Source organism: Solanum tuberosum, unplaced genomic scaffold (genome assembly GCF_000226075.1).
Source record: "Solanum tuberosum cultivar DM 1-3 516 R44 unplaced genomic scaffold, SolTub_3.0 scf00200, whole genome shotgun sequence".
In the NCBI taxonomy this organism is placed as follows: domain Eukaryota; kingdom Viridiplantae; phylum Streptophyta; class Magnoliopsida; order Solanales; family Solanaceae; genus Solanum; species Solanum tuberosum.
In genome coordinates, this window is record NW_006239124.1 from 648,947 (window position 1) to 658,979 (window position 10,033).

The 10,033-nt window shown below is 34.5% G+C and overlaps 1 protein-coding gene across 1 annotated transcript; it reads left to right on the top strand.

Moving 5' to 3' along the window:
• The first annotated feature begins 256 nt into the window (after positions 1-256).
• On the top strand, positions 257-9,397 carry LOC102605546 (AMSH-like ubiquitin thioesterase 3). The gene is made up of 14 exons (XM_006355338.2): positions 257-543; positions 1,163-1,227; positions 1,323-1,398; positions 1,639-1,839; positions 2,249-2,343; positions 5,570-5,675; positions 5,760-5,806; positions 5,994-6,321; positions 6,502-6,591; positions 6,700-6,762; positions 7,266-7,340; positions 8,076-8,138; positions 8,537-8,589; positions 8,996-9,397. The coding sequence occupies exons 1-14, from the start codon at positions 433-435 to the stop codon at positions 9,168-9,170; spliced, it is 1,548 nt and encodes a 515-aa protein (XP_006355400.1). The 5' UTR covers positions 257-432; the 3' UTR covers positions 9,171-9,397.
• The last annotated feature ends 636 nt before the right edge of the window (positions 9,398-10,033 follow it).

The following is a 10,033-nucleotide window of genomic DNA, read 5'->3' on the forward strand; positions in this document are numbered from 1 at the left end:
TTAAAACACTATCTACTTGACTAACTAAACTCAGATACACCTTCGATCTATCACAAGACATATCAAATGATCTCAAACTCTTGCAAAAGCAAGAAACTCTTAATAAAAACTGAAAGAAATGTTAAAAACACCTCTAAATAATTCAAAATATTTAGTTAGTTAAATAAAAAAAATATTTTTAAAACAGTCAATAATTAAAAAATAAAATTAATAATTCGAGCCGAATTTAGGTCTTTCTCATTTTGCCAAGGAAAGAAAGAAAAAGAAGATAGTCTAGTCTTGGCGAGCACACCATGTCGACATAACAAAGAGGAAGCAAAATACTCCCTTATATCAATTGTTTCCTTCTCAACACTTTGAGCCAAATCTATACTCCTACTATTTTCCCTTAAATCTCCAATACACATCGCCGGAAAATCTCTCGCCGGTGAAATGAGACGGCCAGCGACCATGAACATCGACGCCATGGCTCGGAAAGTCGACGTCGACAATCGAATTCCTCTTCGCAATTACTACAGGATCGCTAATAATCTCCTCCGACAGGTAGAATGTTTTCAAATTCTCCACCCCTTTATTTTGTTTTACGGATATCCTGCCCCCAAATGGATTGAATTGGGTAAGCTCTTTATTTGATTTTTCAATTGGGGTTATGATTGTTATATTATTGATACAACTATTAAAGCTGCAACCTTTACAACTACAACTATACATCAATACCAAACTAGTTGCGATCCGTTAAATTATTCTTCTATATCCCAAGAATTCAAAACCCCTTCCTTTATTTGTTTTCTTAACTCGGGTGCCAACTTGTTAGAGTTGAACTTCTTATTTGATTTTTCAGTTGGAGTTTTAACTTTTTACTGATATAAGCTGTTTAATGTGGACCATAGCAAATACAACTAAAGTTGTGCCTCAATCCTAAACTAGTTGGGGTGCACTATCTAAATTATCTTTATCGATTTTGCTCTACTCGGGCCTATTTGATTCAAATACTGACCATTGTTATGATGATAAAACTGTAACTTTTACGGCTGATGCCTCACTACAAAGTTTGTTGGGTTTGGCTATATGAATCTTGGTGTCTGTTGCATTCCGAAACTTTATATTAACAAATGGTTTTGTTTGGATTGAGTTTTGTGATTGTCTTATGGTTTACTTACAGGCTAGTATTCATCGCGGAGAGAAGAATATCATAGACTTGTATATAATACTTCTGAGATATTCAAGGTGAATCAAGAATAATGCTTTTTTTTGTGTGGCCAATTTATCCTTAGTTGGACATTTATGTGTTTGCTAATAACTAAATGGTGTTGTTTGTACAGTTTGGTTACTGAAACAATACCCTCTCATCGAGATTACCAGGCTTTGCATCCTAAAGAAAGAGCATTATCCAAAAAGGTCAGTGTTTCATCAGTTCATCTTCCCAAATGATCCTTTACGAATGGGGTTACTTTGAAGAATTTTTCTTATATTTACTAATTAACATTCCGGACTGCAAATTAATTCTTCATATGATCTGTATAGGATTTGTTATTTTTAAGTAATGTGTCCAGATACGATTTGTGATGGCGTGCTTTAAGTTGACGTCTCGACTTGAAGATGACAATTTTTCTATTTTTGATTGTCTGATTGTCTCAGATGCTGTTAACTGTGCTAGATGAACTAGAAGGTTTAAAACCTGAATTCCAGCGCCAGTTTCACGGAATCGGTGAAGTTCAAGTAACAGCTCAGCCTTACCAACTCAATAATCTGGAGAACCATCGATACAGACCAGTTGGGAATTCTTTAGGACTGCCTTCTACCAGCAATAAAGCATCTTCAGATTATGATAATCAATGGGTACATAACATACTGTTTTTATTTTATTTTCTTTGAATTGTTTGGATTTTGGTTGATCTGTTGCATTTTATGATATTGCTTTGGCTATTCGTTTTTTCTATCACTTTATGCTGTTTTCATATTTCCTTCTTTAGAAACTAGAATGGTAAATAATTTAAATTATATCAGTTGTCATGAAAGTACTTAAATTATATTAGTTTATGGGAAATTTTCTCTTACTGGAAGTCACATTTTCGTATTTTTTTTCCATCTCAGTGAAGTTAAGGGCATAATTTCTTTGCCTCCAATATCATTCCAATTTATATTTTGTCACTGTAACTTTCATGGCCTTCTCCTTAGCCTTGTTCGTCTTTCTTACACCTTTTCTCTCTTCTTATGGAACACAAATTTGTATATGATAAAATTGCAGGCCATAACAAATGCACCTTCATCTACGTGGAAACAGAACAACGAATATTCTCGTATTTCATCCCCAAGTTCGATTGACAAGCAATTCCAAAAGCTGTGAGTATCCAAATTAAGAAAATTACTAATTTTTCTCGGGGATGGGGATTGTTGTGTTGCAGAGCATGAAAAATTGTATTTACATAATTTTTTTGTCTTTGTTGGTTTCCCGAAGACTCATTTTTCTAAAGTCTTTTGGAATATTCTAGATACATAATAATTTGACTTGCTACTTTTGAGACAACCAAGATCGCTTTTAATTTAACACCAAGACAACACATTAATTTTTATACTCCCCCTCAATGTATCGATTTTGAACTCCTTAAAGCTCACAAAATTTCTTAAATTTTCCTTGGGCAATGCTTATTGAAAATACTATCAACATAAATTTCTTAATTCAGTAACTATATTCCCATTATTACTAGTAAAAATCAAATCATCAACCTAAATAGCAACAGTAAGAATGAAGTTACATCATTTCTTCTAGTTCAAAGAAGTTACCTTGTTTCTTCGCTAAAGAGTTGGCTCACTCTTTGAAAATCTATGAATATGATGCACAAAGTAGTTTTCAATTTGATTATACCATCGCATGGTGCTTGCTTCAACCCATACAATGCCGTTTTGAGCTTGTATTTTGTCTTTTAACAGAACCATCATGTTTGATTTCTTTTTCAAGTTCACCATTCAAAAATTGATTTATATCTAGTTGGTACAATAACCAACCTTTTTGTTCAACCAATGCAATAAGAGTTCAAATTGTGTCCTTCCAAAGACATGGTGCAAAAGTTTCATGATAATCAACTCCTTCCTGGCTGTTGTGAATGAATACCCCTTTTGCAGCTAACCTTGCCTTGTACTTCAATAGGAAACCGTCCATATACTACTTGATTTTGTAAGTCCACTTTACTCCAATGGCTTCTCGATTTTCTAGTTTGCTTACCAACCCCCAATTCTGATTTTTTCGATTACTTGAAATTCTTCCACCATTTTCTTTTCCGAACATCGTCTTTAATTGCTTCTTCAAAAAGCTTGCTGGTTCAACCACTACCTTGGCTTGAGTTGCGAGAACTTGAACCATCGCTTGAAGAATATGGTTTGATCACATCTTAGAGCTTCTGCACCATTAATTTCCTCAAATTCTTCAAACACTACAACTTGTCATTGAACCTTGCGTTGATCCCAATTCCAACTTGCTTCTTCGTCGAATAACACATCTCTACTTATAATAGGCTATAAAAATGCATTTCTAACTTGTTTCAACAAGCATATGCCTGTTCTCTTTGGATTTTGAGCATACCAAATGCAACCTAAAATCTTCAAGTGCTTCGCCGAAGAGGGAGTTCTGTTTTGCACAGCTATTCGACACCTTATATCAAGTACACCGTTATATGCACTGCTTCAGACCAAAAACTATTTGACATTCCCTTCCATTTTAGCAATTATCATTGTTTTTTCCATTCCAACAACAATTTGATTCTTCCTTCCGATTCACCATTTTGTTGTGGCGTGTACCAATGGGTACCTGCCTTTCTATTCCTTAATCTTCACAAAACTTATTAAACTCTCTTGAGGTATATTCTTCATCTCTATCACTCCTCAACACCTTTATATGGCGGCCACTTTGTTTTCCAACATAATTTAAAACTTTTTCGGAACTCCTTATAGCTCAGATTTTTGTTTTATGAAATAAGCCCAAGCCATTCTTGTATTATCATCAATGAACAAATAAAGTACCTACTTCCGCCAAGAGATGTTGTCCTCATTGGTCTACAAACATCTTTATGAACCAGCTCCAATGTTCATTTTGCTCTCCATGCACCACTTCACATGTTGCTTTCCAATTGCACACCCTTCGCTAACACCACCTTCATCTTCAATTCTTGGCAGCCATACACCATATTCTTTTCTTTTAGTAGCTTCATCCGTTGAATATACAAGTATCCTAGTGAACATCCAAGGGTGTGGCCTACTGGTCTATGAAATGGGTTGACAACCATGAGGTTTGTTGTTCAAATCCCTGTAGTAACTAGGTGGTTTCATATGTCTTTGCCTTGGTGGGCAGAGTTACCGGGTACCTGGTGATATAATGGAAACTCTCTGGCTTCCCCCAGATTCATTTTTTGAGAGGCCTTTAGAATACTCTAGATTCTTAATAACACACTAACATACTAACTACTTTCGAGACAACCAAAATCACTTTTAATTACGACAAAGACTACAATAATTTTACCAGTCTTTGTGATCCTATGTCATTGGTGTTTGAGCAGAGATACTGCTGTTGAAGAAGTTAAAACTGGTTTCTTGTCCTAAAAGGTTGGTGTCACCAAGCTTGCTTGAATACAGTCAACTAGTCAGTTTATGCTGTGAAGTTCTGTGGTATAGGGTTTCACAGCGTTTACGATATATTGGAGTCACTGGTTATAAGCTTTGCTGGACATTTTGCAGTTATAGAACTTGCAATGAAATTCATATGCTTTTAAGTTTACCTGAATAAATCTTTTTCAGGTTAAGAGAATTGCTTGCCACATGCAGCACTATTGTCGCCAGGGAGAACTAGGGAAATTATCAATTTTAAGCATACCACTAGTCCCTATATTTTCAGCAACCTAACTTTGACTGATACAACTTTTCACTCTCGTCTTAATTTTATTTTTTTTAATTTGGTAACTTCACTCTCATCTTAACCTTGTGCAAGTCAAGTATGAATGTTTAATTTGTAATTAGAGGTTTCAAATGGGCGGGTTGGGCTTATTTTGAGCGGGTCAAGATTGATTGAGTTAATAAATGGGTAGGTTATTGACCCGCCCAAAAGCTACTTGGGCTGAAAAATGGGATAAATGCAGGTCATTGCCCCCCTCCCCCCCCTTAATTACTAAGTTTTAATTGTTTTATTTGTTCTATTCTAATTTTTTATTACCTAATAAATTGTTTTTCTTTATTATGACTAAATATAACATATCAAATTAAAAAAAATGTCTTTTACACATTTTTTGACAAGATTGCTCATGAGTCAAATTGGGTTACATATCAACCCAATTTTTAATGGACTGACATAAGTTTAGCTTAAATAGGTTGAGCTAATAAATGAGTGGGTCAATAACCCGCCCAAACTTGAACGGATTGGGCGGGTTGGGTTTGATTTTGCCACCCGTATTTGTAATGGTGGAAGTTTATTTTTCATGTAAGTTCTGTCATTCTTCTAAAGTATATTGTGTGATAGTTTGTATGGTAACAGGAAATTTCCTGATGTAATTTCAATGGTTGTTGCATAAATTTATTGTTGCAGATCTTTCAATTTTTCTGTTCCAAAGCAAGAGACATTATCAAGGCACTCTTTTTTTGGCCCCAATGGTCTTCGTGGTCAATGGTCAGGACCTAGTTCTGAGATAAAGGTAGTTTTGTTCCGTTAATAGGTAGTTTAAGATCTTATGATAGAATTCAGCCTAAACTAAATGACCTATTTTTTTTTCTTACAGGTTAATTACCCAGTACATGATGATCTAGCTCCAAATGAGATTTTGAGGTTAGGACCCTGCCAAGTTTAGTTATTGCTATTGCAGCCTACTAAGAGCTATGAAGTCTTATACGACAGATAATTGAATTAGTAATCGTAGTAGCCCAAAACTTTGTAATACTATGTTTCTCTATTTTCTTATTTCTTTAAATTACTTTGGTACAACATTTTGAATGATCTGTCACTATTCTTATAGCCTTAATCCAGTTGAAGATAGACCTTTGGTGTCTAAAGACACTAACTTGATAGTGGATAAATCTTCTATGGAATCAGTTCTTTCTTTGGATGATGGGCGATGGTTACATCCTACTGAGGATTCCAATTTTCAATTTCTTGATGATGTGCGGAGTGATAATATTCCTTTGAGTAACTTAAGGCAACCTTCGCCTCCTCCAGTTTTGGCACAATTACAACAAGAGTTTCGTCCTATATCTCCATCCAAAGTTGCAGATCCAAGACCTGGGCCCGCTAAGTGCATTCAGGATGAACCGTCCAGTTCAAATTCTTTTCAACATTTGCATGTTGTGAGTTCTTATTTTATTTTACATCATTTTGGCTTCTGTATCTCCTTGATCCATAGAAGTCTTACTGTCATATTTGTAGGAAATTTGTGTTAAAGCCTTTGCAGTTGTAGTTTTAAATCAGCTTTACCTGATATAAAATTGTGCTTGTATGACCTTTTCTTCTTTATTCTTATGCTGTAGCCAGTGAGACTGATGGAAGATTTCTTGAGGTTAGCTCGAGAAAATACAAAAAAGAATTTAGAAACTTGTGGAGTTCTTGCTGGTTCACTGGTATGAAGTAAACACAGTAAATCTAATTGCTAATTGCTAATTGCTAAATATGAAGTTTATGAACTCTATTTATGTGATAATTTATGTCTTGTATTCCTCAACTTGCAGAAAAACCGTGTTTTTCACATCACTACTCTTATAGTCCCAAAGCAGGAGTCAACTTCAGATTCAGTAAGAAAAATTTATGTTTCATCTGTACCCTACATTAGATTTATGCTTCAGCTTGACCTCTAGTTTCAGAAAGCAAAATTAAATGAATTAGGATAGAGGAAGTCCAAATCCTGTATGTAATCGTCTCTAGATTTTGAAGTGAAACTGCTGAACCAAGTTCGTAAATTGCTTTTTAGGAGGATCTTTCAAGTTTCCATTGTTGAATTTAAATAACCTGAAGTGGGATGGAATTACTGGAAATAGCGCTCATTATGTTTTCAATTCCCTGTTTTCAGAATAAAAGTTAGCATAAGAAACAATAAGTTAGTTGGTAGTTTCTAAATTTCAGATATGGTTTCCTAATACTCTATTTTTACACTGTCCTGATTTTAAAATGAGGGTGCGAGCATGATAATACTACATGAAAGGATATATCATACTAGTTCAAGAATAAAATATTTTGATATGCTTCAATGATAAAGAGTGGTTTTTACATGTTTCTAAACACAACTTTTGATTCTCAGTGCCAGACACTAAATGAAGAAGAAATTTTTGAGATTCAAGACAAACGCTCTCTCTTTCCTCTTGGTTGGATCCATGTAAGTATTGCAAGCAGATATGTTGACTTATGATTCTATGCTTGGTCAACATAAGTGTCTTCTACCGAATATGAAGATTTGAATAGTGAATTGACTTTGTTGTCTCTGTGGAATAAGATAAATAGATAAGAAAATTCAGCTGATATAGATGTGTTCTGCTTCCATGGAATTGTTTGAATTGTCTAGTTTACACCTTTATAAGATTAATAGAGTATGTACTCTCTTGAATCTTGTAAAAGTTCCTGCAGTACTGCTCGACAGCTATCTGTTAGTATCATTATTTTTCTTTCAATATCGGTTGGAGTCATGGGAGCTAATTAAACACTTGGGTACCTTGATTGTAATACGTTTTCTATCTCAAGTTACTTCATTTGCATTCATAGTAGGGGACTCTGTTATGGTTTATTCTGACGTAGTTGATGGTTCTGTTTCACTCATTAAGGTCACAATATGCTTTGGCAACACTAGTGGCTTTGTTTATTTTTAAAGATTGTAGGGGATGACTTAAAAATTGTAGGGTATGACTTGAGTTGAATCTTTGATTGTTCTGACTGTCATTAAATTCTTTGTTTTGTCATAACTGGCCTAAAATCTACTATATTGGAAACAAAGATGAAATGCAGGACAAGTCTCTTGCGTGGTGTAAATGAACTAGATTTAGTTTCTCTCACATCTCGACAGGTTTTATCACCCATGAGTATGACATGTTGGCTTCTTGTTTGTGATAAATTGCAGACACATCCATCACAAACATGTTTTATGTCATCAGTTGATCTGCACACTCATTATTCTTATCAGGTAATAAGCAATGCTTTGTGTTACTTTACCTTAGATATGACGGAAAAGCTTCAAATATCCAATTCTTTAGAATATAAAGTGTGTATATTTCTTTATATTTCTCAGAAGTTGAAACCTCTCCATCTTAAGTATAAATGTGAAATGGCAGAATGTAACTTTACAATCTAACTATAGGCGGTTTGGGGTAGTTCTGTATATTGAATATCTTTTACTTGTGGCAAAAGGATTTGCTATAGATTTCAAATCTTTGAAGAGTATCATCTGAAAAATGCGCATTATATTACCTAATCAATGATTTTCATCCCATGGAGGAGAATGGATTTGTAACTGTTCAAGCTTTTACCTGAGGGTGCATTTTTTTGTTTCTCTTGACACACTTGCTTTTGGCTCATTTGTAGATTATGTTACCAGAAGCAATTGCAATTGTGATGGCTCCTACAGACACAGCCAGGTATATCAATTCTCTGGCATTGCTCGATTAGTTTGTACACAAAAAAGGATTCTAAGTGCAGTTCTGATCCCCAGCTCCATAATTAACACTCTTGTGAATTGTAATTTAACTATGCAAGTCTTGGGTGGACTAAGCTCTCTTTTAAAGAAGTAAATTATTGAATGATTTTAATTGAATCAAAATTCTGGTGTCTTACTGTGGCAGTGATTGGACTTGGCCATGCCTTTGGGCTGTTCAGTCTCATGCGATGCCAGTGAAAAATGCACTTATTAAAGTAGTTTTTTAAACTCTGGAGTCCTAAAACCTATATAGTACAGAGATCCAGTACATCATCATCTGAGATCTGAAAAAAGTCAAATAATGGAAGCGACTCCAAAATACTGATTGTAGTTTGTTTATGTGACAGCCCTCATGGCATATTCCACTTGTCTGATCCTGCTGGTGTGTCTGTTATTCGGAAATGTCAACAACGTGGTTTTCATCCTCACGAGGAGCCTGAGGATGGAAGTCCAATATATGAACACTGCTCTCATGTCTATATGAATGCAAACATGAAGTTTGATATTGTAGACCTTCGGTAACCTCACAATTTATAAAAACCTTGGAAAACAGCGCATTTAGGAGTTGCAATGATGGTTGTATAGTATTTTGTCTTGAACTTTTAAGGTATACAGCACTTTTTTGTACATTCATTCCAGGGATCTGAGAATACAGTTTATTTGAAGTGTGCGATTGTGTATTTCCCTTGTTTTCTTTTCTAGTCCAATAATTTATGTTGTACATGAAATGAAGACTTTTGGTTTCGTCATTCACGTTCTTTCCCTAAAACCATATTCGATTGACTTTATTCATGATATATGTTGCAGTTATAATCTGCGGTGTTCATATATTTTGGGAAAACGTAACTTTTAGAGTTTCAATATTAGTTAGATAACTTTAAGGTGAAATAATGTACTTTTTTTTTTCTGCTTCCCCATTCAGATGCATATGATTGAAATAATAGTCAATTTCATGTGTTTCAGTTACGTATGACTGAATGCATGCATATGTAAGAGAATTAAAAGGATCATAAAAAGGTTTGTTAAATTTGTTGTTAGGCTCTGATATTTAGTTATGGAGTAGGAAATATACATAATTAGCTTTATTTCTTGTTAGATATGTGAATTATAACTTTTGTAATCAGATTATGAGCGTCTAAAAGCCGTCTTCTTTGGTCATGGCCATAGTGTAAAACTGGTGTATTAAAAATAATTAATGCAAGCATATTTAATACATGTATTGCTAATGCAATCATTATTAATACACTTTATTTAGCATTATTTTTATACACTCTACCAAACGACCCCTATATGTCGTATTCTAACATAGAGTTGTTATTGCGATTTTCTACTATATATTTTATTATTCTAGTATCCAGTTGATACGCGACCAATAGGGTAAATGA

Excerpts from the sequence above, each read along its gene's own strand:
- LOC102605546 (XM_006355338.2), top strand. The coding sequence starts at position 433 with ATGAGACGGCCAGCGACCATGAACATCGACGCCATGGCTCGGAAAGTC. Across the intron at positions 5,807-5,993 it reads GCTCCAAATGAGATTTTGAG|CCTTAATCCAGTTGAAGATA; the intron begins GTTAGGACCCTG and ends CTATTCTTATAG. Across the intron at positions 8,590-8,995 it reads GCTCCTACAGACACAGCCAG|CCCTCATGGCATATTCCACT; the intron begins GTATATCAATTC and ends TTTATGTGACAG.